Source organism: Meles meles, chromosome 15 (assembly GCF_922984935.1).
Source record: "Meles meles chromosome 15, mMelMel3.1 paternal haplotype, whole genome shotgun sequence".
NCBI classification, from domain to species: domain Eukaryota; kingdom Metazoa; phylum Chordata; class Mammalia; order Carnivora; family Mustelidae; genus Meles; species Meles meles.
Window position 1 is genome coordinate 68,178,627 of NC_060080.1, and position 27,881 is coordinate 68,206,507.

The 27,881-nt window shown below is 39.5% G+C and overlaps 1 protein-coding gene across 3 annotated transcripts in view; it reads right to left on the reverse strand.

The window, feature by feature from the left end:
* Window positions 1-27,380, reverse strand: part of ACYP2 (acylphosphatase 2) — a 182,611-nt gene extending 155,231 nt beyond the window's left edge. Inside the window, exons 1-3 of one of the 3 annotated variants that reach the window (XM_045979980.1) lie at window positions 26,828-27,359; window positions 15,220-15,236; window positions 13,773-13,882 (exon numbers count right to left, since the gene is read on the reverse strand). In XM_045979980.1, coding sequence (XP_045835936.1) covers window positions 13,773-13,882; window positions 15,220-15,236; window positions 26,828-26,975 — 275 coding nt within the window. In that variant the 5' untranslated portion in view covers window positions 26,976-27,359. Of the gene's footprint in view, window positions 1-13,772; window positions 13,883-15,219; window positions 15,237-26,827 lie in introns of all 3 variants that reach the window. The other 2 variants (XM_045979982.1, XM_045979981.1) reach the window with 2 other exon arrangements.
* Window positions 27,381-27,881: the final 501 nt, after the last annotated feature.

Consider the following 27,881-nt stretch of genomic DNA (forward strand, 5'->3'; position numbering starts at 1 on the left):
GACCTGGCTGCTATCTCAAGCACAGGCTGGCAGATACTTTCCCTAAAGGGACAGATAGTAAATACTTGAGGCTTTGTGGTCATCTGGTCTCTTTCAATTGCTAACTCTACCACATTAACACAAAAGCAACAGCAGAGCAAAGGTGAATGGATGGGCGTGGCTGTGCTCCCATAACCCTTTATTTACAAAACTGGCAGTGGGCCAAATCTGGCCCCAGGCTATAGGGACCGCTCCTAGTCACAGCTAAAATTCCATTAGATTTACTAGACGCCTTTATGGGAAAATTCTCTGTCAAGGTGAACTGAAATACACAAATTCATCCATTGCTGTATCCAAAATTCTCACCCTCTGGAGCAACAGAGAATATTCATCTTTACCCACGTTTCAGCCCTCCAAATACTTGAAGTAAACGATCATGATTCCCTCAAGTATTCTTTTCTCCAGTCTAAATACCCTCCCCACCTTCAAGCACTCCCTGTGCTAGGACACGGTTCTCCAGATCGGGGAGCGTTTGGTCACCGTCTAGAGTATACACTCCAGCCCATCAACAATGCTTTCAAGTGCAGAGTACAGATACAGGACATATGGTTTTAAAAATATGTACCAATCAAGATGGAATTTTAATTTTAGAATTTGGCTCAATGTCTCCAAATGCAAATGTTTTTAGTTTTTTGTGTTTTGTGTTTTTGTTTTTTTCCAGAATTACCACTTAGTTTCAAAGAAAAATATTTTTGGATAGATTTAGTCAAAAGATGAGTACCAAGAAATAGAAAATATTTTTGTTGAATTTGGGGGGTGGGAGGGAATAGGTTTTCTAAAACAAAAGACTCAAATGGCTTCTACACATCAAAAGATGTTGGCAGATCTTACTGCCACAATTGGAATCATATAGTGCAATTTGCAGAAGAAAGCCATCAGTCATTGCTTCCGAGAAAATGAAACACAGAAGAGGAAAGAAGCACAGAGATCTGTAGCTGGTCCTGGGACGCTGCTGGTTCCTTTGCAAGAAGAGAGCAGAGCTGCTCTAGTCCCAGTCAGACCACCTCCAAATAATGGTCCCCACTGAACTCCACAGTTCAAAAACTTAGGAAGAAAACACACCTGTGTTTATGAAGACAATTTAATTCTGATTTTTGGTGTCATAGCATTCTTAAGTAAGTAAAGAAAGTTTTTTTAATAACGGGATAAAAATAAGGCCGTAAGTATATAACTACAAATACAGCACATGGGGTCTGACCTTACCACCTATTTCTGTAACTTCTCTCAGCGGCGATTTAATTATTGGGTAATTCAGTATTTTAAACAATATATGGCACAATGTGGCTGCTAGAAGAATAGTCACTCTCCACAATCTAAATATGTTTATTTGTAATGACATCCCAATTTATCATTGGTTAAGCTTGATTTACATTCTCTGATGCATGCTTCCTGCTTGCCCATCATCACAAAAGCTCTCCCTGGATAATCCCATCCATGCACAGAACTTCAAACGCTACCCAAACAGTGATGACAACCAAATTTATTTCTCTAGCCCAGGTTCTCTGCAGGGTTGACCCATATATCCAAGAGCCTAGTGGCATTTCCACCTGGCCAGTCCAACTGCCACTGAAACAAGTGCAAAGACGGAGAATCATGGTCCCATAACCATAGCAAATGTTTATTTACGACTTTCTGTGCCAGGCTCTGTGCTAAGTGCTTTATGTGGATTTTCTCACTTAATCTTCACAGTACAATTAAAGGTGGTATGCTTATCTCCTTTTACCTGAAACCGCATTAAAATGATAGCATCAAAATAGAAAAAAAAGTAGCAGACATCATGCATGGCTTACCTACTACCCTTCTTCCTGACCCAGAGAACACTAATTTTGTTCAGGGAATCAATATGCCAAACCAATTTCCCAGTCTTCTTTGTAGCAAAGAGTATTTATATGACCATATGCAAGGCAATGAAACACTCGCAGATGTCTTTTTGGGCAAGTTCGGGGAAAGCGACACAACCATTATCCCTCCTTGCTTTCTTCAGGCCTTAATTATGGATATTCTGTGCAGCTGCACTTTCCCTTTTTTTGACCACGAAGGAAAGGCTGAGAGAATCACAGAGACATTGACCCTGACAACACAGAGCTACTGAACCAAGCCCAGTAAGCATCGACCCCCAGACTTCTTATTACTGAGAAAAATGAACCCCTATTTGGTCTATCTATTCTAACTCTGGTTTTCTATTAACTTGCAGATGAAACAGTTCCAGCTGATACAGAACTATATAACCTGAGCAAGAGATTTCAATAAATTCAAAGGAAAGCAGATGTGGGATAAGTAACTACACAGAAAAACAAAAGATAGCTTCAGTGTAAGTGACTGCAGAACCCAAAACGAGGAGCAGCAAGTCAGATCGCCTCCTGACTCCACCACAGAAGTCTCCGGAACTGGGGGCACCAAGAAAAACAGAAGATAAGACCTACAGATTTAATATTTTGGAGGTTTGCCAACAAAAAGGCCATCTCTCCCTGCTTCTCCACCATTTCTCCAGTCAACACTTTGTGATTACATGTTGGAGACTTTCCTTAAAAGTCTGTTTATTCGTGGCTGTCTGTTCATATTTATGAGGAAACACACACACACACACACACACACACACACACAGAAAATACCCTCAGAGAGATCTGGAGAAAACATGAAGAGCTATGAAGCAGAAATAAAACACCGCAACAAAAACAAAATTAATCAGAAAGTTGGAAGACGAAAGTAAGACAGTTTCCAGATAACAAAGTTTGGAAACTAGGTGAGGAAAAATGAAAATTAGAGGATGAGGTCCACAAGCAAGTTTCAGAAGAAGAGAACCAAGGGGAGAGCAGCCAAGAAATCGTCAGAGACAGACAATTCTCCTCCTCTGAGGGACCAGCATTTAAAGTGCAATTAAAAGAAGCACAAAGGCAGATAACTGTGAAACACCGAAAAATAAGGATACAATGAATATCTAAAAAGCTTTCTGAGTGAAATAAACATAATTTCCACTCCTTTGTAGGAGAATGACATCAAATCTCTGGACAGCAGCACAAGAAGTCATGCAGCTTTGCCTTCAAAATTCTGAGTGGGTAATGTTTTGGGGGCATAGAATTTCTTTTTAAAGATTTATTTATTTGAGAAAAAATGTGCACACACACTAGCAGGGGGAGGGACCGAGGGAGAGGGAGACTGAGTCTCTAGCAGACTCCCCGCTGAGTATGGAGCCCAGCACAGGACTAGAACTCACCACCCTGAGATCATGACCTGAGCAGAAATCAAGAGTCAGCACTTAACCTACCGAGCCCCCCAGGCACCCCGAGGGCATAGAATTTTATAACTTGAACAATCAATCAAGTGTGAGGGCAAACGAAAGCTGACAAGGGTACAAACTTTTTGTCTCTCTGGTACTTTTCCTGGGAAGCTTAGGGAAAACTATGCTTCAACAAAACAAAGGAATAAATCAAAGATAATGAAAATATGATTGAGAAAACAGGAACCCATTTCACAAGAAAGGGACAAAGGGCAGCATGAGAATGATGGCTGTCCCGCAGGCAGAGACCCACCCTGGGAATAAGACAAGCCTCAGGGAAGATGCAGCAGACCCATGACAGAATGCACTTTGACATATGGAGATAGATCTACAGTGGGTTTGGAAAAATACAGTGAGGGCGCCTGGGTGGCTCAGTGGGTTAAAGCCTCTGCCTTCGGCTCAGGTCATGATCCCAGAGTCCTGGGATCCAGCCCAGCATCTCAGGTCATGATCCCAGGGTCCTGGGATCGAGCCCTGCATCAGGCTCTCGGCTCAGCAGGGAGCCTGCTTCCTTCCTCTCTCTCTCTCTCTCTCTCTCTCTCTCTCTCTCTCTCTGTCTCTCTGCCTACTTGTGATCTCTGTCAAATAAAGAAAGGAAGGAAGGAAGAAAGAAAGAAAGAAAGAAAGAAAGAAAGAAAGATACATTGACACGCGCATAGAGTTTCTGTCAGAGAAAAACAGTAAAAGTTTTAGATTAAAAAATGTGAAATTGCCAGTTTGTACCTTAAAATTTTGTCAAATTGACAGTTTCACATTGTTCAACCTAACTTACAGGTACATAATACGATGCAGGAAATTGGCTTTATATACTCTAACAATGAGAAAAGCAAAAGACAAGTTGGAGAACTATGTGGAATTAGAATGCCAGAAATTATTACTGAAGCTGGGTAACAGACACATGGGATTTGTTGTCCCATTCTCTCTATTCAAGGATAGGTTTGAAAATCCCATAATAAAAAGCAGTGAAAAAAGAAAATCATGAAAACCCCAAACTGTGTGAAATTTCACTAATTTTTCAGGCAGCTGGAGGAAGTTCCACTTAGCAGTATTCAGATGAAGTCCAGTTAAAGAACACAGGAAAAAGCCAGTGATAGAGCCTATCCACACCAGCACGTCACTCACAGCGGGGCGGGAAACATCAGAGATGTCTCACATCCCCACTCCATCCCTTCCCTTCTGCATTGACTCTGCTGATTCCCCGCTGCACTGTGCAACACAACAGTGCTCCCGAAGCTGTCGCAAGTTCCTAGGCCCACAAGTGAGTAAGACAACTGTTTCTCACCACCCATCAATTTCTTGCCAGCCCATTTCTCATCTTGCCCAAACCTGACTCCAGGCTCCATCATTCTAGGCACACTCTTGTAAATGCCCTCCAGCCCGGCTCTCTCACTTCTTGGAGAAGGCAACAGCCAGCTCCCAATGAACCTCACTTCATGCCTCCCCCACATATGTACCCAGGGAACTAAGTATTACTGGGGAAAAATCACCTAAGCCGACTGACAGGCTTAATGTTCTACTTATCATCGCAAACTGCAAACTGGCAATTTTACCACTGCTGCCATTTTAAATGCGCCAAAATTACTTTAAAGAAGCGAAGTGTAAAACTGACAGCCGATTTCACAACAAAACGATGGGTGCTAGACGCTGTAATGGTATCCACAGGGTACGGAAAAGAGTAACTGTCAGGTTAGAGTTCTGTATGCAACAAAGACATTTTTCAAGAATGAAGGTAAAGTAAAAACATATAGAGAGAAACAAAAACTGAGGTAATACATCACCAACAGCGCAAATGAAGGAATACTAAAGAACAATCTTTTGGCAGAATGAAAAATATTCCTGTACAGAAGAAACCCAAAGACTCAGGAAGGGGGAAAAAAGCAACAAAAATGGTATATACACAGAAACCACTCCCCAAAATCTTGACTTTTAGAAATAATTTCTTTTTAAAAAAATTTTATTTATTTATTTGACAGAGAGAGATCACAAGTAAGCAGAGAGGCTGACAGAGAGAGAGAGAGGGAAGCAGTCCCCCTGCTGAGCAGAGAACCCAATGCAGGACTCGATCCCAGGACCCCCGGATCATGACCTGAGCCGAAAGCAGAGGCCTAACCCACTGAGCCACCCAGGCACCCTAGAAATAATTTCTGATGAGCTTTAAAACAGATCATTTAAATTACATCTAAATAAATAGATAAATGGACTTAAAGGGCACTGTAGATCTCACATTGGTAGGGAAGAGAGTAAGACATCAATTAATCAATTAATATCAAATTTTGACCAGTTATGGTTGTATGTTGTACTCTGGGGAAATACTAGTAAACAAAACCAAAAAAAGGAATAATAAAAAACAGTCAATTTAAATGAAGCCTAGAGGGGTGCCTGGGTGGCTCAGTGGGTTAAGGCCTCTGCCTTCCGTTCAGGTCGTGATCCTGGGATTCTGGGATCGAGCCCTACATCAGGCTCTCTGTTCAGCGGGGAGCCTGCTTCCTCCTCTCTCTCTCTGCCTGCCTCTCTGCCTGCTTGTGATCTCTATCAAATAAATAAATAAAATCTTTAAAAAATAAAAATAAAAATAAATGAAGCCTAGAAAGAAGAAAAGGAAAGCAGAATAAAACAAGGGGGGAAGAACATAGTAAGATACAAATTTAATTCTAAATATGAGTAATTCCATTAAGCTTAAATGGATAAATAGATTAATTTAAAAACAAAGGTTGTGTGACTGCATAAAGAAACAAAACCCAACTATATGCTGCTTGCAAAGGACAGATATAAAACATAATGAGATACACTTCAAAGTAATCTAACATTGTTCATCAACTACTTCAACAAAAATTAACAAAGCCACACAATGAGAAAGAAACACTGAAAATTACACAAGGAAAAAATTATATTCTACAGTAACACAGAAAGTGTGTATAACTGTTAATATCAGATAAAGTAACTTTTAGGCAAAAAACATTATTAAAGACAGAGAGGGACACTGGATATTTCAAAGAAACACATACCCAGAAGACCTCTGTCATTATTCAAAGAGGAACTAAAAATGAAATAACAAACTATCCCGAAAGCAATGAAAAGGATACTTTTTACCAAAATCTATGGAGCAAACCAAAAGTTTATTCAGAGTGAAATGCCTAATCATCTTCATTATTAACTTAGAAAGACTAAAACTAAAGGAAACTACAACTCATGTTGAAGACTTAGAGAAGGATCAACGAAGAAATAAAGAGGGAATTAAGTGAAGATGAAGTTCTTGAAATTAATGAACAGAAAACAAACAAAAAACAAAAAAAGACAGAAAGAAAGAAATGATCAATAAATCCAAAAGTTGTTTTTAAAAATATACCAACAGATAAATCCCTCCAGAACCTGATTAAGGAGAAAGGAGGCAAGAATAAAGTTATATAAGATTAGAAATTTTCAAAAGATATATAACTACAGATTTTACAATATAAAATCCAGAGGCACCTAGATGGCTCAATTAAGCATCTGACTCTTGATTTCCACTCAAGTCATGATCCCAGGGTCATGAGAGATCGAACCCCACATTGGGCTCCATACTTCAGAGTCTACTTAGGATTCTCTCTCTCCTCCCTCTACTCCTTATCCTGCTCTTGCACCAGTTCACTCTCTCTCTCTTTCAAAGAAAAAAATACAATCCATAGCAAGGAATTTGAAGACCTAGAAAAACTGGATAATTTCCTAAGAAAACATAAATGGGGGTCCCTGGGTGACTCAGTCAGTTAAGTATCTATCTTCAGCTCAGGTCATGATCCCAAGGTCCCAGGATCCAGTCCTGCATTGGTTTCCCTGTTTGGTCGGGAGCGTGCTTTTCTCTCTACCTCTACCTCTGTTTCTTTCTCTGTCTCTCATGAATAAAATAAAAATAAAATCTTAAAATCAAACAAAAACAAAACTTATAAATGAATCTGGGAACAAGTAGAAAACTCAAACCCACCAATTACAATAGACTAGATTGGAACAGTGGTTAATAGCCCAGCACTGAGACGGCACCAGGACCAAGTAATTTCATAACTTGTTTTAGCTAATTTAGTAACAGTAATTCCGATATTATTTAAGTTATTCCATAATGAAGGAATGGATGGAAACTTTCCTAATATATTTTGTGAAGCCAGCATAACTTTAACACCAAACCTGGTATAGTAAAAAAGAAAAAAGAAACCATAATCCCACTTATAAATATAGATGTAAAAATTCTAAATAAAATATTAGCAAATAATATTCAGCAATGATTCAAAAGAATAACACTCTGTGACTGATAAGAGTTTAATTCAAGGAATGCAAGAGTGAAAGTCAATGTGATAAAGTATATTTAACAATAATCAATAGCAAGCTCTTCTACTTGATGAAATCAAACCATTTCAAATACAGACAGGGATGTCCACTATTGCTATTACTAAACATTGTCTTGATGCGTCAGTCTGGCAAATGAAATAAACACTGAAAAAAGGACACATTATTTTTGTTAATTACATATTTGTATACTTAAAAAATCCAATAACTATAGTTTACCAAAAAAAAAAAAAAACTTGGTAGAATTAATGAGAACATTTGATACGGTAACTCTGATATAAGATAAATATACAAAAGTCATTAGGCTTTCCCTATTCTAGCATAAGCACACAGAAATAGAAATGGGAAAACTATTCCATACATAGTGATTAAAAAGACAATAAAATCTTGTTATGGAATGTATGTATCCCCCATTCATATGTTGATGCCTTAATTTCAATGTGGTGGTACTCGGAGGTGGTTAGATCATGAGGGTAGAGCCCTCATGAATGGGACTGGCGCTCTTGTAATAAGAGGCCAGAGAGCGAATTAGTGCTCTTTCTGCCATATAAGGATAGAATGAGAAGTTGGTAGTCTGCAACCTTGCGGAGGACTCCCACCAGAACCTGACCATGTAGGCATTCTAATCTCACATTTCCAGCTTCCAGAACTGTGAGAAATAAATTTCTGTTGTTTATAAACCACCCGGATTATGGGACTTATGTTATAATGCCCCAAACTGACTAAGACAAAGACTTAGGAATAAAGTCAGCAAACAAAGCACAAAATCTATCTGATGATAAACATAAAACCATATTGAAGGATAAATTTAAAAATCTGAGCAAATGAAAAGATATCCATAATTTTAGATGGGAAGATTTAATATCAATTCTCTTAATATCATAAAAGTGTGGAATTAATAGCAAGTAAAATATGGGTTCCTAAAAGAGAAAAGGACTATTAGGTAAAAGCTGAAGAAATCTGAAAAACCATGGACTTTAGTTAATACTAATGCATCAATACTGGCTCATTAATTGTAACATATGTATCAGACAATGTAACATGTTACTAGGGCAAAGTGGGTGAGAAGTATATGGAAACTCTTGGTAATATCTTTATAATTTTTCTGTAAATCTAAAACTGTTCTAAAAAATAAATTTTGTGATGTTTTTAAGATCTGATTTTATTTTTTTAATATTTATTTATTTTAAAGAGAGACAGCACAAGTGAAAGGGCAAAGGAGAGGAAGAGAGAATCTCACGCAGACTCTTGCTGAGTGGGGAGCCCAGTGCAGGACTGGATCCCAGGACCCTGAGATCAGGACCCAAGCTGAAACCAAGAATTGGACACTTAACTGATGGCACCACCCAAATGCCCCTAAGATTTATTTTTTTAAATAATCTCTACATCCAGTATAAGGGCTCGAACTCGTAACCCCTCAGACTAAGAGTCTCATGCTCTACCCACTGAGCCAGCCAGGTACTTCAAAAGTTTATTTTAGAAAGTGCATCTGTAAGACCATCAGGGAAGTTAAAAAAAAAAATATATATATATATATATTTTATATATATATATATATTATATATATATATAAAATTCCTTGGGGCACCTAGGTGGCACAGTCGTTTAAGCATCCAACTCTTGCTTTTGGCTCAGGTCACGAGATGGAACCCTGCATCAGGCTCTGCACTCAGCCTAGAGTCTGCTTAAGATTCTCTCTCTCTCCCTCCCTCTCCCCCTCTCCCCCTACCATGAGTGCGTGTTCTCTCTCTCTCTCAAATAAATAAATAAATCTTTAAATAAATAAATAATAAAAATAAAAAACAGATATGATTCCAATTAAATGGATAAGAGTATCTTAAAGTTTAGAGAGAAAATAAATGCCCAAGGAAGCAAATAAATGAATGAAAAAAATAGTGAAGGGAAATATCCTACAAACACACTGTAATTAAATCAATATGGAGTCTTAGTTTAGGAACGGATGAGGAGCTCTAGTAGGGGACCAGAACAGAGAACCCAGGAGTAAAATCCAATTTATACGCTATTTCAATATATGAAAAAATGTATTCCAATTTGATGGGGAAAGACTGATTGTTTAATAATAGTGCTGGCACAACTGGCTATCTATCTGGTAGAGTCCCCAATCCCATGTTATAAATAAAAAAACAAATCCCAGATGGAATAAATGCTAAATATAATAAATAAAGCATCAAAAGGTTAGAACAACACTTATAATCTGTTTCTCTTTTTTTAAAGATTGTATTTATTTATTTGACAGAGAGAGACACAGAGAGAAAGGGAACACAAGCAGGGAGGATGGGAGAGGGAGAGGCAGGCTTTCCGCTGAGCAGGGAGCCCGACATCAGGCTCAATTCCAGGACCCTGGGATCATAACCTGAGCTGAAGGCAAATGCTTAACAACTGAGCCACCCAGGCACCCCCTACAATCTGTTTCTTAACCAGAAAGAAAAGATAACCATATTCGAGTTTATAAAAATTAAAACAATTTATGTTGCAAAAGCTATCATAAATAAACAAAACTAATGAATAGGCAAAGGATAGATTTGGGAAAATACTTGCAAAAGAGATAAGAGATAATGAGTTAGTAATCATTACCAATATAAAAAGAGCTCTTAAAAATTGGCAAGAGACATAAATAAACTTAAAAAAAAAAATTGGCAAGAGACAAACAGTCCCATGGAAAAATGGGGAAAGGATGTGAAAGGGAGTTAGTTCATGAGAACAAATCCAGATAGCCATAAGCATGAAGATGCTCCAAATAACCAGCAATTAGAGAAATGCAAATTACAATGGAAAAAAAAAATACATCACTCTATACCCAATCAGATAGAAGAAAATTAGACAGTAATAATACCAATTGCCTACAGGATGAATAGAAAAAAATGTAAATTGTTTACAGCTGTTTTGAAAAGTAGTCTGACAAATATTTTTTAAATTAACAGTACACAGACATGTCAACCAACCAACCACACTTCTGGGAATCTAGCTCTCAAATATAAAATCACCAGTAAAATATTTATTATGACATTGCTCTTACTGGAAAAAAAAAAAGAGAAACAAAAAGAATCTCAGCAATGAGATAATAAATAATGGCACATTAATACTGTGGAATATTAAAGCAGCTATTAAAAAGAAGGGAGTAAAGCTCTACCATTTGATTTGGGTGGGTTTTCCTGGATGTATTTTTGTTTTATTTTGTTTTCTAATTCTAGTATAGTCAGTATACAGTGTTCTTTTAGTTTCAGGTCTACACTACAGTGATTCAGCAATTCCATACACTAGTTAGTGCCCATCATGGTAAGTGTACCCTTAATCCCCTTCACTTATTCTACCCAACCCCCCCCTTCCATAACCATCTGTTTGTTCTCCATAGTCAAGAGTCTATTTTTTGGGTTTGTCTCTTTTTTATTTGTTCATTTGTTTTCTTCAATTCCATACACGAGTGGTATCAGATGGTATTTGTCTTTCTCTGACTAATTTTGCTTAGCATTATACTCTCTTGGTCCATCCATGTTGTTGCAAATGGCAAGATTGCATTCTTTTTTTTTTTTGGCTGAGTAAGATTCCAGGGTGTGTGTGTGTGTGTGTGTGTGTGTGTGTGTGTGTGTAACATCCTCTTTAACCATTCACCTATGGATAGACACTAGGGCTGCTTCTATAATGTGACTATTATAAATAATGCTACAATAAACATACAGGTACATATTTATTTTTTGAATTAGTGTTTTCATTTTCTTTGGGTAAATCTCCCATACTGGAATTACTGGATCATATGGTATTTCCATTTTTAATTTTTTGAGGAACCTCCATACTGTTCTCCACAGTCGCTCCACCAGTTCGCATTCCCATCAACAGTGCATGAGAGTTCCTTTTTCTCCACAGACTCACCAGAAGTTGTTTCTTATGTTTTGTATTTTAGCCATTCTGATAGCTGTGAGGAGATATCTGAGTGTGGTTTCGATTTGCATTCCCTGGCGATGAGTGATGTTGATCATCTACCCATGTATGTATTGGCCATCTGAATGTCTTCTTTGGAGAAATGTCTATTCATGCCTTCTGAACTTTTTTAAATTGGATTATTTGTTTCCTGGAGATATTTCTGAATATTAACGTGAGATGCAGAGAAGTGTGTACACCATGATCCCATTTTTAAAAAGCAGATACTGACCACAACCCAAAACTGTGAATATGGAAACAAACACGGGAGGAAGCACACCAGTTGCTAACACAGATCAGTGGTAGTACTGGGAAGGGAGAGGGGTTATGCAGGGATTGAAAAGAAAAAATGGCAGAAGGTATGATATGGGTATGTGAAGGATATTAATCAGAAACCTGCTACAGCACGATTTAAGCTTTAACATGATAGACGTGAGCATCTATCCTCCCGTGCAGCCCCCATTCCCAATACTTCATAGTCATTTGGCACTTTATCATTTTTGAACTACTTAGTTCTCTACAACATGAGTCTCACAATCTTATCTGCATTTTGGGCAATCCTACTGAAAATTATTGTTCTTCCTTGACTGCTACCATATACTTTATGAAATTGAATTTTTAGACCCCACTTTCCAACTTGGGGTATAATTTTATACACAAAGTATGTACTTATATGTAAAGAAATTAGAAAAAAATAAGGACTTAGTGGTTATTTGTTTACTGATTGATGACTATCTATAAAATGAAAAAGTAGTTACAGAAAAATATGTATAAAGTAGTCTATTTTGGTAGAAACAAGCAAAATCCTAACTGTAAACGCTTAAATACTTCTAAGTGAAAGAGAAAGCTTCAGAAAATCTTCATAAGGCCACAGGCCCGTGTTCTATCAAGGGGAGGAAAGAAGAGAAGGGGCAGATTACTAGCTTTGCTTTTTTACCTCTCTGCATCTTATTAGTTCACTTATTACAATAAGCAAAAAAGTATTACTTCTGAGATCTGAAAACATTAAGTAATGAAAACAAAAATAAATTGCAAACAATAAAATAAATTGGGTATAACTTAGCACTTATTTCATAAGACCTGTTGTGAATATTAAATGAGATAAACCACTTGAAGTGTGTACCATATTGCCTAATGCTGCTAATCTGCAGTAAACGTTAGCTATTTTTTATTAAAAAAATACTACAGAGAACAGTGGAATTTATGAAACTGAAAAGATAAGGCCTTAGAATACGACAGGGCACTTTTTTCATTACTACCGAATCTGGACTCCTTTGGAACGCAAGGACTCATTATGGTAACCATACAACTCATAAAACACACTTTTACCAACAGTAAAAATAAAATTACAGTTAGATAAATAAGATACTTAATAAGAAAGAGAGAGCAGCCTTTTGGCCTTGAAGTCTACTTTAAGAACTTTAAGAACTGGGGCGCCTAGGTGGCTCATTCATTAAGCGTCTGCCTTCCGCCCAGGTCATGATCCCAAAGCCCTGGAATCAAGCCCCACAACAGGCTCTCTGGCAGGAAGCCTGCTTCTCCCACTCCCCCTGCTTATGTTCCCTCTCTCTCTGTGTCTCTCTTTGTCAAATAAATAGATAAAATCTTAAAAAAAAAAAAAAAAAAAAAAAAACTTTAAGAACCAGGAATGCCTGGGAGTTAAGCACCCCTTGATTTCAGCTCAGGTCATGGTCTCAGGGTTGTGATAATGAGCCCCATGTCAGGCTCTGTGCTGTTGAGATTCTCTGTTTCCCTCTTTCTCTGACCCTCCCCTCTTCCCCCACTGTCACATGCTCACACACTCTCAAAAAAATCAATCAATCATCAATTAATTAATTAAAAGAACTTCAAGAACCATCCAAAGGCTTTTGCTTCTTCACAGATACTTTGAATGAGAGATACATGGGCCCAAGATGTTTGTTTCCCCCATGTTAGAAGAGACAGAACACAATTCAAATAGATTGGAGAATGACACCATTGCTCTTTTGGGGGGCCTGGCCAAGTGGGAAATCCATTCCTAAATGCACAAATTCCATTCCCAACTCTGAGGAGGCATACCAACAAGGAGCTCGTATGCCTAAAAGCATGTTAGTTTAGTTATAATCTACAAACTGAATTTGGTCCATCGATACTATTCTTATTGTTTAATGAAACATTAAAATAAGTTCATTAATCACATGAGTACACTATTAGTCTTACTACTTACATGGAATCAACCTTCTCTTCAGGGCCTTGTACTTGGCCTGTCACAGTGCCTTTGCTGGTATTCTTCACCCAGCCAACCACTCCTATTTTCTTAGCCTCACCCTCCGTGTACTGGTTTTAGGAGAAAATTAGTGAAACAAAATCCAGCGTCAAAAAATGTAACTGATAATATTTTTTTTTTCCTACAGTCCATGACAAAAATTATGTAGCTGACCTACAATCACTCCTCTGTTTACAAAAACCTTCACTTAAAAGGTAAATTTTATTAAGTTCCACTTTCAGTAAAGATGAGCACATTATGAGAAAATAAACTGATAGAAAACAGTTTCCATGATGTGTTTTGGGATCCATAAAATTCAGTTGCACTGCCCCAATACCTTCTAACACTGAATTACATTGTCTGGGTTTCAAATGATGATCGTCCTAAGATTTTCAATCACTGAGGGAAAATATTGAATTATGATCAATACACGGTATTCAACTAAAAGTTTCTGATATCTTCCATTGGCTGTGGACTTGCCACACAAATGTTATAATTGTCTATAGGTAAGTTTATTTCTCCTATTATTCTTTACAGTTTTTTAAAAATTTCTCAGTTCTAAATTCAGTTATGCTGACAGATGAAAACCTAGCAACATTTTAATTTGAACTATTTTAACTACATCATACTAAATTCTTGGGGATGCTATCTACTGGAACTTTTTAAAAACATGGTCTTCTGTTTGGAAGCCAGAGTGACTAAGAATCTATACACTCTACTTCCCCAACTAAACAGAGATGGTTACAGCTAGGATTTATGTGGGAGCTGGTTCTGAAAATAATAATGAAAGAGGAGAAATCTGAACTGTGGGGCAGGGGACTATCTCAAAAGGAGGAGACTTCACTGGTTAGGAACATACTAGAACTCTTGGAGGTTAGGAAGAGAGAGCTAATCTAGTAACTGCTACCTCTGACAGTGGGTGAAAACACATGCACCTTTTACTTTTAGGAAAGGAGAATATTAACAAAGGAAAAATTTTAAAACCAGTAAGGAGCCTTAACCTGTCTTAACCCCTGAGAACCACTTCCTTACGCAACACGGGCATTTTTCATCCTTGAATTCAAGATTTGCCTGGAGGACTTCTTCCATCCAGAACATGGAGCAGATCCCACATTTTATGTTCAGTACACCTAGCCAAAATGTTTAATTTGATCATCCCAGTAAATGAATTTTTGAAATTCATACAAAAGATTAACTACAAACTAGGCAGACTGTAATGTTTTTGATAGACTACTTTCAAAAGAGAACTTTAATAAAAAATTTCAGGCTGTAGTTTGGAAAAAATAGAAATATTTCATTTACTGTCAAGGACAGAAAATAAGCAGTAAGCTAGCACTAAGTAGAAAACTGCTCTATCTCTGTAAATAGAAATAACAAGGGGAGGAAAAAAACCAAAAAATTGACTTACCATTCTGAAGCAAACACCTGTATTAAAAAAAAAAGATAAAAAGAAATGTTAGTTTGTCTACCTTTAAAATAATTATGTATTTCCTGACTTAACTTTCATCTACTTTATTAAATAGTAAGTAAATGAAATGAACAAAAACTTTCATATCTGAACATATTCAGAAAGTGTTTTTTAAAATTATTTTCTTTTAAAATAATAACAGAAAAGGAAGGCTTTTTGGAGACAAATGGTAATATTCTGAAACCAAAGACTCATGAAAAGCCACATTGCATATTCATTCTATAAAATGGTCAATAAAACAAAATACTTATTACCAAGGACCGTTCGGTGTATGTGGCATACAACTTACTCATCCTCAGCTTTCAGAATTTCTTCTTTAAATGCAAGGACTAAATTCAAATTTGAATGTAATAAAACATTTCCGTTTTTATTTCAGGAACTGATCAGGTTTGCCAAGGGCTGGGGGAAGGAGTGCTGCAAAGGGGCAAGAGAGAACTTTCTTGGGTGAAAGCACTGCCCTGCATCTCAACTGTGGTGATCGCTAAGAGACTGAATTTTTCAAAACTCATTAAACTATACACTAAAAAGGGTGAATGTTACTGAACTTAAATTATACCCCAACTGAAAAAAAAATTTTTTTAAATACATTGGGAAATCATAAGTGATAGATCAAACCAATATTCAAAGAGGTCAAAAGATAGTGCCTATACATACAGGAATTAAGCCTACTTAAGAAGATACAGAAGGGGGGCGCCTGGGTGGCTCAGTGGGTTAAGCCGCTGCCTTCGGCTCAGGTCATGATCTCAGGGTCCTGGGATCGAGTCCCGCGTCGGGTTCTCTGCTCAGCGGGGAGCCTGCTTCCCTCCCTCTCTCTCTCTGCCTGCCTCTCTGTCTACTTGTGATCTCTCTCTGTCAAATAAATAAATAAAATCTTAAAAAAAAAAATAAGATACAGAAGGGATTGATGGCTTAGATAATGTTATATACTTTGTAAGCAGATTTATAATAGCAGGGGGTATCATTTGTTTCCTGATGATCGCGTATTGCGGTATTGAATGAATATGAAGAAAAAAAGGAGTAAAGCAATAAATACAGGATATGTTGCAAATGGAATTTTTTTAAAGATTTTATTTATTTATTTGCAAATGGAATTTTTATATGGCTGTAAAAATATTTAAAAGGTACATATAAAATGAGGAGAAATGATGAGTGGCAAGCATTGATCTGAAGGGGAATCAGAAAGGTAATTAGTCATATAGACGGAAGGAAAGACGGTAGCTTGTAGATATGCTAGGAACTGGCGGAAAACTCACGGAGAAACTTCCACTAAAGCAGACCATGTAGAAGAGAGCAACGAAACAGAAGAGAAAGCAGGCAGAACTGTGAGAAGCGTTTAGCCGTTTTATCCTAAGCATGAGGGGATCCCGAAAGACGCTGCCCAAGAAGCATGAAAGGTTTGAAGCAGAGCTGTGTTGTGCCCATTCCCCAGAGGTCCTCCACAGCAAGCAGCCCCCTATGATGTCAGCATTAGGAAAAAAAAGTCAGGCAACGGAAGTAAACAGAAATTGGAAACATCTGGTCCAGCTCTTTCCTATTTAAAAAATAGCCCAATGCCCAACAGCACCAGCAGCAGAACCAGAGTTTTTCAGATAATCGTATTCTCGGGCCCCTCCCCAGACCTAGAGAAACAAACTCTGCAGGTGGAGCCCAGGAATCTGGTTTCAGCATCCTCTCTGCGTGAGTCACACGCCCACCAAAGTGTAGAACCAATGGGTGATGCTCCTCAGGGAAGGCCTGGGAAAGGTTTGAAAAGGTTTTTGGTTTTTTGTTTTTGTTTAAGATTTTATTTATTTCTTTATTTAAGAAACAGCACGAATGGGGGATAGGTACAGAGGGAGAGGGAGAAGTAGACTCCCCACTGTGCGTGGAGCCCAATTTGGGGCTTGATCCCAGGACCCTGAGATCCTGACCTGAGCCGAAGGCAGATGCTTAACCAACCGAGCCACCCAGGTGCCCCATGATTTTTATTTCCAATCAAGAACTGCATCATAAAGGGAAAAGTCTGATAGGGTATCGCAGATCTGATGCATTTCTGGTTGATGCTGTTCGTGTTAGTAATAAATCATGTGCTTGCAGAGCAACGTTCATTCACTGATTTTACACGGCCACAGCACCACAGGAGAGGAGCTACAGACAATGAAAAGCCAAAAAAAAAAAAAAAAACCAAACAAAAAAAACCCTCCCCTGAGCCCTCCTTGGACCTGGTTTGGGAGCAGCCCAGGCAGCCCTTTACTTAGATCGTCACTTAAATATTCAAAATCATGTCACTGCACTCACTTTACAAATTATTTCTAGTCCCAAACTTCATTTAAGACTTACCATAAATAAATAAATGTATGTGATTCTATTTCAATGTTTTTAGAAAAATGGGTAATACTATTTTCATGCCCTGGTCCAAATTATCATCATCTCTCCACAGCCTCCTTAACTAGTGTCCCAGCTTCTAGTTCTGCCCTTCTACAGTCCATTCTCTATAAAACAACCAAGGTGATTTTCTTTATTTAAGTAATGTCATATCACTTTCTTCCCCAGCTTAAACCTCTCCATCGGTTTACCATTACACTCAAAATAGGAGGTATCCTACTTGCCACAGCCTCCAGACGCCTACCCCCAACCTATAAGCCTACCTCATATTTTAGGACTCCCTCTGAGCTCTCTCCATTTCAGACAAATTTGCCTCCTTCGTGCTCCTCAGTAGGTCAAGCATATTCCTGCCTCACAGCCTTTGCACGTACTATTCCCTCTGCCTGAAATGCTCTTCCCCCGATCTTCTCATGACTAACTCCGTCCCATTTGTGTCTCTGCACAAATGTCACCTGCTTAGAAGTTATTAACTAAGGATAGTTGGAAGGAAGGCGGGCAGAGAGAAGCAGCCCATGGCCCCAGTCTAAGAGGAAACCACCCTTAAAAGGATTTTACACCACCCTGGAAGGAGCCCTCCACCCTTTCCCACGTGATAGGTAGATGACAAAAACCTGATTGGGTGACAGGCTGGTGGAGGGTTAATCAGATTAAAACAGCCTGCCAACAAGCCCATAAAAACCCCTAGACTTAGGAACTCCAGCGGCAACCCTCTCCAGTCCCCTCCGTCTTCGGAGCTTTGCACTATCACCCAAGAAACTTCATTTTGTAGCCCACCACTCTTCCTCTGGTCTACCTCTTCATTTTTCAAAGCGGCATGACCAAGAGCCACGGGCATGAAAGGAAAAGAAATCCTGTAACAATATGTCCCTTGCCCAACTCATCTAAAACAGCAATACACTCCACATTTCCTGTATATGCATAGTACTAATTACCATATGACATTACAAGATATTTGTTTACTTTTCTTTTATTTTTTTTAAAGATTTTATTTGTTTATTTGACAGAGAGAGAGATCACAAGTAGGCAAAGAGGCAGGCAAAGAGAGAGAGGGGGAAAGCAGGCTCCCTGCAGAGCAGAGAGCCCAATGTGGGCCTGGATCCCAGGACCCTGAGATCCTGACCTCAACGGAAGGCAGAGGCTCAACCCACTGAGCCACCCAGGCGCCCTGTTTACTTTTCTTAAATGTCCTGTCTTCACTCTAAATTCTATTAAGGCACGACTTTTTTCTGCCTTGTTCACCATTGTGTTCCCAGCACTTAGATCAGACCTTGGCACGTAGCTGCTGAATAAGTGAATGAAAGATAAACCAGCTGATAAATATTGAAGTGAAATACTTAACTCTCCTGTAATAATTCCTTATTAATATTGCAAATATACATACAAGCAGATTGATGAGACTTTAAGTCTAATTCAAAGTGATGATAATAAATTTACTGCAATTTAGAGCTGGAAAGAACCTCAAGACTTCTGTGTTGATTCTAGCAGAACTTTACCTAAATGATAATACATAGTGTTGTGAAAATTAGTAATGGGAAATTTCCCTAAAATGGAGTCAGGTAGGTCTCAGCAGGGGGAGCTCTCATGCCCTACCACTCATAGTCCACTTCAGACCCAACACAAAGTAAGAGACCTGACCTTGCCCGTGGATACTACTCTACTTCTCCAGCCTAAGGAAGAAACACTTTCCTCATCCCCTGCCCCCTATCTGGGCAACAGCTCAGCCAATGAGAAGCCACTACACTTGATATTCCCAGTTTACCCCCCTGGACTTTTAGTTCATGACAGCCTTCCCAACGTACCCCTTTTCTCCTTAAAAAGGCATGCCTGTCCTTTGTTGCCCAGATTCACCTAAGCTTGTGCCCCACCTTGTTTGTCCTAACTCGCAATTCTCTTTTATTCCCAAATGAACCCTTTTTTGCTGGTAAAATAACTGGCAGTTTTACTTTAAAAGTTAAAATTATATGTACACATACCTATTTAGTATTTAATATAAAGGACAGCAAGAAGCCAGTAGATAATATCTAAGTTGACAAAACAAGAAATAGTAATATCTGCATGTTGTTTATAGATAAAGACGTAATGACCACAAGAATGGAAAAAAGGAAAGGGTGAATTGGTCATCTTGGAGAAGCTAGAGGATTCGAGATGAGAGACGAGCAGGATGTGGGTGTGAGTACCTGTGAGTGATGAGGGCGCACTCACATTTACCCAACAAATCCTAAAACAGTAGAACTCAAGGACTGCCATTTAAGTTTACAAGACATAATTTTAGGCTAAATTCATACTGCTTGACAAACGGGGTAGAAAATGGAAGTGTTGCTCCTGACTCTAGGCAGTGACTGATGGACAACAAGACACAAGACTGAAATAAATCATGAATGAAAGATTCAATACGGACTTAACAGAAACTTGGCTTGCCTTGGTTATCGATCTAATGTGTTGAGGCTGAGATTTCCTGTAAGATGTCCTTCTGTGTCACTACCCGGGAAAGTATACAGAATGTAATCATTACTGTTAAATTTACTTAATATATGCATATGTGTGCGGCAGACACTGCTAGCTGCTTACACAGAATTCATTCTCCCCTTCTACCTCTCTAACAGACTTTGATTTTACTTGGGGCAGTAACGTGCCTTTCTATATTTCCCATCTTCCTTGTAAGAAGAGTGGCCCATGAGATGCGCTCCGTGTCTGGAGGTGGAGGGCTTCAGGAAAGCACCTTGACAGGACTGACTCAACAGTGGTTTGGTCCTTATAGCCTCCCCCTTCCTGACTATAGGATGAATATCATGATGGAGATATAGCAGCCTTCTTGAAACCATGAGGAAAGGACCAAGGCCATTGCAATGGGCTGGCCTTGACCCTCCTGAAGGGAATGGGGAATGACTGCTAAAGGGAAATGTGAGAGAGGAGTTCTTGGAAATGTTCTGGAATAGATAGTGGTGATGGGTGCAAAAAATTGTGATTATTGGAAAAATCATTGTATATTTAGTATGCTTCGAACACTTTCAAAGGATGAGTTTAATATTATGTGCATTATATCTCAATTTTTTAAAATGTCACAAAAAAAAAAAGAAAGAAAGAAAGAAAGAAAAAGAAGAGCAGAAAACAGGACCATGTTGTAGTCCTTCCTGCCTTTATCTGCCGAACAAGGGCAGTCATTCTTCCATTGTGGTCACCAGACAACCTCCCTGACTCTTCATATCACCCCACACAAAAAGACACTCTGGGGAACAGAACATCTTTAAGTGCCGCAGCCAGAACTACATGGCTGAGCTCTCTCTGGCCTTTACAACCTATTCCTAGAGGAGAAAGCTTCTTTGCCTCCATGACAGTTCCTGCTTTGAGGAGAAATAATCCATTAGTGTGACCCTCCTGGTCACTCTACCCTGCCCCTACTCTGTCACAGTGACATGCAGGGACTTACTGAACTGGTAAGTCCAGAGGGAGAAACAAGCATAGCCCAGTGCTTCGACTTCTTCCTTCTCCTGGAGAGAGCTTCCCTCAGGGATCGTATCTCTGCTTGTCAGGGGAGCCAGTCTGTCCCCAGGAGAGTGTGTTTTCTTCTGCACCAGAGACTGTCATGAAGTGCACTTACCTGAAGATTCACACCACATTCCCAAACTCTGCTTCACATAATGAAGAGGGGGCTTATTTATTAGGCCTCTTAACCACAAAGGCTTATGAGGAATGTGCATGGAGAGGCATCAGGACCTCTAGCCCACTCACTTTGTGAAGCAGTGAACCATGCAAGAATTAACTATCCAAAGCTCCTCTGTTCTCAGAACCTTTCTGAGAGTCCTGATCCCTAGTTGGAAGCACTTGGTGCAACAGAGGGAGGGCCGTATAGAAAGAAAAAGCCAACACGAATATAGATTCTCTGCAGTTTATCGGCCCTGGCTGGAACAGAGCCCTCCTGGGACGCAGCCTATGTGGCAAGAAACGCTTCTATGGGCTTCCATGCCCTCTCTGCCCCGCTTCCACCTCGCTTGTTAAAGAGCTGAGATGACACATGCAGGTTTTTTACAGACACACCACTCCGCAAACTGGGACAGATTCAGTTATGAAAGACTCCAAACACAATTCACTGCTGCATTGGGGCTCAATCGGCCACAACTGTGGAAAGATGTGTCAGTGAGAACCTCTGAGGTGAACATTTGCAAAGCAAATCCCACTTTAAATTCACAAAGAAACACTGATATTTAAAGTAACCCTGATGAATTTTAAACATCCGCATCCTTTCATATAAAATCAAATTTTTATATTGTCTTTTGCCCCTTCATCCTGGGATGTGACTGCATGTGTCAGGTTTGAGCGCGGGAAGTCATCCAGTCACTACTTTACACAGCCGCTCTCAATGAGGTTAAACATCTTTCTTTAGAAAGTCCTTCCTTTAACCTTCACCTTCCATCCAGGGTCTGTCCCCTGGAGCCACACACCATGGCAAATTTCAGATTGTTGAAACAGCCGTCTCACTACTGTTTCTTCTCCAAGCCAACTATCCCCAAGCACTTCAGTTTAATTGAAGACGCTTTTAAAGTCCCCACCAGAAGCGCAGCTGTAGGGGCTATAAAAACAAGCCATCTGCTTGACCTTGAAAATACTATCCTTTTTGCCTAGTAAGGGGCACAGATATGTGTACACAAATAATTGTAGTTGAAAGCAGAATAGATTAACAAAAAGTAAAAACAAGGAGTAGAACAGGACTATAAATGAAATGCTATAGGGAACAAAGATAAACAAGGGAATTAGACTTCACAATAGTTATGTTTCTTGACTGTTGGTACTAAAATATTCAACCTCTCAAACACAGCTTTTCCTGTTTATATAAGGAAAAATGTGTACGCCCAAATCATGTGGTGTCTGACAAAGCTATTCAATAACTCAGCCCAATTTTTATTTTAAGCAGTCTTAAAGAAAATTATGAATATCTGTAGTCCAATAAGCTACTCCTATGCTGAGTGAGTTAACATTGTCAAAAATCAACTGTTGAATTTCTAAAGCACAGGTAAACCAACAGAAGGCCACAATCCATTTATATGACTGTCATTAGTATTTACCCAAGAGCCAGCAAAGCATCAAAGCATCTACACACAGCTTAATCAATTTCCTTTTCAAATTTTCAGATTATATTCTAGATGTAACTGTAATTAAAGATTTGTAGAAACATTTTAAGCTATGCATGGTTACAAATGCTCTAAAAAGACAGGTCAGTCCCCTGCTCCCCTTCCCTTATCCCAAAAGGCCCCAGTGCAACAGAAATTGGTGGGGGAAAACACGGAGCTTCTAGAGAACATGGAAATTAAAATGTAGAGGATGAAAAGGGAGGTGGGGGAGGAGAGTAACTTAACAGTGGTGAAACCTGATGAACACTCTCCCAGCCAGGCGATCGAGGTTAACATCAACAGTGATAATCACAGTGATAGTATGTACACTCAGTACCGTGTCTGTACCCTCGATAAGTACGGTGTAATGAGAATGGCACTTTGCCTCGATGGTCTTCCTCCCAATGAGCCATAACCCCAACCTTTCTATGACAACAATACCAGAAAAATCCCAAATGGGGAGCGTTATACAAAGTACCTAAGCTCAAAGTAATCCTCAAGACTACTAAAATCAATGAAAATAAGGTAAGTCTACAAAACTGTCACAGCCTAAAGAAGACTAAGGAGACACGATAACTAAATGTAAAGTGAAATCCTAGATGAATCCTGCGACAGACAGAGGACCTCAGGTAAAAACTAAACAAATCTGAATAAAATACAGACTTTAGTTAATAATAATATGTCAATGTTGGCTCACCAGCTGGGACAAATGTACTATACTAGTGTAAGATGTTAATTAAAGAAACCGAATGTGGGGTATCTCCCAACTTTTCTATAAATTTGAAACTACTCTAAAACACAACACTTATTTTTTAAAAGGTAGAGTTAGAGATGTGGCAATGAAAGCAACCAAAGGCTCTCTATGTAAACTTTGCAGGAGAACCTGAGAGGTGAATCCCTATTGGTAATATTGTTTCTATAAGTGTATGTTCCTGAATTTCAAACAACCAAGTTATCTAATTCTTGGAATGCAATCTGTTTGTAAATTAGGCTGTGTGTATTTGCGAATAAGGCAGGTAATACTCGACCCTAGAATGTCTTGACTGCCTTTTGTCACCAAGGATGTCTTAAATTCAAACATTCTACACAGAAATATAACAAACTTTTTGGTTGAAAAATATTTTCTACCATAAACTCCAGCAAGTCAGTTTAATTCCTTGACCAATTTTTCATCAGGACAGGACAATTAAATCATTGTCCATATCTTCCATGTTCATTTTGCTATCACTGAAACCATCTTCATCGGGAATATTTTCCATTTAAATATTTTACTGACAATTTTATTTGTCAATCTGTTTTGTCCATATTAAATATTCCCAATTATAGCTACTTCCATTGTAAATTTATTTTCATAGCCATTATTTCTAGCAAGCCAGCGTTCACTAAGATTTTATTATTTCATACTTTTAAAAGTTAAATTAGCAATGTTCCCTCTAATTATTATCCATTTATATTAAAATTGAATTTTATTTTGATTACTGTCCATTATTTCAACATCATCATTAAGACCGGACAAAAGGCTAATGGTTGTATTTATTTCTTAGGTAATCCACGAGAAAATAGTGGATTTTGTAAGACAGAGATACAGACTGATGAAATAGTGGCAGTGTCAGCCAGCAACGGAGAAAGAGGCATAGGTCTGATTGCTTATAGACCAGGTCAAACTTCCTTAGAGCCAAACTACCATAAATATACCCTCCGGGTCATCCAGAATCGTCCAAATGGCTGAGTCCAACGTCCTACATCAGTGTATATATGTATATGCGTTTGGTGCATTAGTTAGGAAGAAGGCAAAATAAAGATGGAAAAGTAACGAGAGGAGAATCAATAATGGAATTATAATGATTAAGAAGAGCTTGGGCTCTAATATCAAACTGTCGAGGTTTAAATCCCAGCACCACCACTTAACTCACTGCATAACCTGGGAAAGTTAATTGTCAATGCCACAATTTTTCAACCTGTTAAATGAGGGAAATGTTGAGATCACAACAGGGTTGAGGATTCAATGAGACAACTCATGTAAAACATTGAGTACAGAGCTTGGCACATCCTAAATTCTCAGCAAATGGCAGTGTATATGTGTGCAAACATGTGATTGTGAATTTGTCTTACAAACTATGTCTTGATAGATCAATAGTATACATGTACCCTTCCACTGAACATACTGCAAACTATGGGAGTTAGCCCTAAAGCTGATTTTTTAAAATCCCACTGCTTATGTGTAGTACATTTCTTTCTTATATTTGTAATGCTGCCCAAAATTGATCTTCACACACCACACAACCACCATATGCACAAAAAGTATAATTATATTGTTAAAATCAAGAGAAACACATTATATATTAGCAGAAAAACACTGCATAATGGAAAAGTGCAGGTTTTAGAATTTGAGAGATGCAGGATTTGTCAACCAAGGACTTGTCCAACTTAGTGAACCTCTCCATTTCTGCTTTCCCATTGTGAAAACAGCAGTGAGACTTAAATCTCACAAAATTGTGATGAGGATTAAGTAAAGAATAGTGAGATGTTCAGCACATGGAACATACCCCATAAATGTCACCTGCACACACACATACATGCACTCCTGAACTACTGCCATTTCTATCCAAATGACCAAATATTTTGTCAAGTGGTCTCTGCCACCATTTTCATATTCCATTGCTTCCAATGACTTACTGCAGTTTTCAATCCACAATACCAGACCGTTGGGTGTACCCAAAGGCTTTCTATAGGGTACAAGGCCACGGATAATTTTAAGCAAATCGATTTCCAGATCTTCAACTTTCACATGTCAGTATTCTTTCCTGACAAAGGGCCTGAGAAAGCACCTGTGCTCTGAGGTGGTTCTCCTTTCCCACCTTTCTTTTCACAGCTATCTTTGAAAGGAAGGCCCATGGAATTACAAAAAGCATACTCTTGCCCTTCTTTAATCTGACCTTGTGCATCACCCTAAAGTGTAAAAAGCTCTAGTGTACCAAAATAGAGTACAAGTCCTTTCATCAACGTTCCATAAATACCCGCAGATTTCTCCTTAAGGAATAAATTTCCAATACAAACTTTCCTTTTAAATTGAATAATGTTTATCATATCTTTAAATGTATTTTTAACTTCCTGATAGTGTTCCAATAATAATCACAATAGCAACTCACGCCAGAAGGAAAAAAAAAATAATAGAGCTTTATGGCCAAAGGAAATCAAGAAAATATACCTAAATGTGTATGTGTATATATACACACATACATACTATACATACATATCACAAAAAAGCTCGATAGGGTGATCGATAAGAAAGTCTCAAACATAAGAATGGGATAAAATTCTGTGGGGTAAGTAGAACGGAAATCAAACTCAAAAGAGGAAAGGTATGATGTAAAAATCTCCCGACTTTAAAAAGCTTTAATTTAAATGAATAACGGTAAATAGTAAATCACCGCCATACTTATGTTCCATTGGATAAATTTGAGTGATTTAACATTTAGAAATAACAATAGTAAAAATAAGCCAGACATTACATGCTCTGCAACTGTTTAAATTTAGGATAAAACAAAAATTAGATAAATTTTTTAAGAGCTACATTGGCGGGGCGAGGTAAGGAGTGTAATCTCTGGCAGCGTGAACCATCAAACATCATTGAGGTGTCCTTTCTGAAACTCAGGTCAGCCCGGTAGTTTTAGTGGCATCAAATAGGGGCCAATAGCTCAAAGGCCCTCTCTTCCTTTCCCACGCAACCTCCCTCTTCCCCTCTGCCCGCCAGGCCCGGACCGCGCACCCCCTCACCCCACAGGATCGGAATGCCCGGCGGTCGCTTTCTCCCTCCCCTCACACCCCACCCCGCCTCTGCCCCCCGCGTTCTCCGCTCTCCTACCCCGCCCACCCCGGCTCTACGGCGCAGGCGCACTTCGCTTCCTTGGCCTCCCGCGCCTGCTGTGTCATGGCAGAGCGGAAGTCCCGGCCACAGCAAGTTGGGGAGCGAGTTGGGGGCGGGGGGTTCGTTAAGGTGGGTGGCGCTTCTGGTAGCTTTCTCCCCTTCCTCCCCTAACGCTTCCTTGATCTCCCACTGTAGGGAGGCGGTCCCCTACCCTGCACTCTCCCGAACACTTCGTAGTCCACGGTTTTGAGTCGCCTGGCGGCAGACATGGCGGCGGCGGTGGCAAGTCCTCTGCCGAGGAGCCGGAGCGGGATTCGGGACGCGGCGACTGCGGCAGCCAGGAGAGGGAGGGGGCACATGGGACCTCTCGGCGCACCCCGCGCCTGTCACCGGCTCAGGACGCGAGCGCGCCGGGGTCACGCGTTGGAAGGCGGCAAATGAACGGCGGGTGCTGGGAACGGGGGCAGCTAAGGACACTAGAGGGAAAGAGCGCTCAGGCCCCGGCGCCGAAGCCTTCCTCCTTGTCCTGCCCTCCCTTTGGAACCAGACTGGCTTCCCCGGGAGGGATGCGCCGGCTCCGCACTCCCTGCGGTTCAGTTAACCTCGGGGCTCTTTTCTTGGTGTTAAGTCAGTGAAAGCCGGATTTCGTGCCCAGATGTCAGTAGTTCGGTAACCAAACGTGATTGCTTTTTTTTTTTTTAATATTTTATTTATTTGACAGAGAGAAATCACAACAAGGCAGAAAGGCAGGCAGAGAGAGGAGGAAGCAGGCTCCCTGCGGAGCAGAGAGCCCGACGCGGGGCTCGATCCCAGGACCCCGAGATCACGACCTGAGCCGAAGGCAGAGGCTTTAACCCACTGAGCCACCCAGGCGCCCCACGTGATTACTTTTGAAATAAAAGATCTGCTAGCTTTGGTGGTTGAGGGTGCTTGGTTAGTGAGTTGATTTTTATGAAATGTTTAGGCGACTGCCAAGTCTATTTGGAGATTTTGAGCCAATTCTTGTTTGCATCCTCTTCACCTCACTGTTGAGTCAGAAAGGTTTGGGGCCTGACTCCATATTCTTCGTGGATTGTGATATTTTCTAGGACGAAACTTAAAAAAAAATCTAACCTGTTCTATCCTAGTGGGAACGGGGAGGAAAGTAATCGTCTCGTCTGCTATTGACTCACGTAGCTTTTTTATGGTCTTGATCAGTAACATCCCAGTTGCCTACAAGGTTAAGGCACTTTGTACTTAGAGAATTTCGCTTCATGGTGAACTAT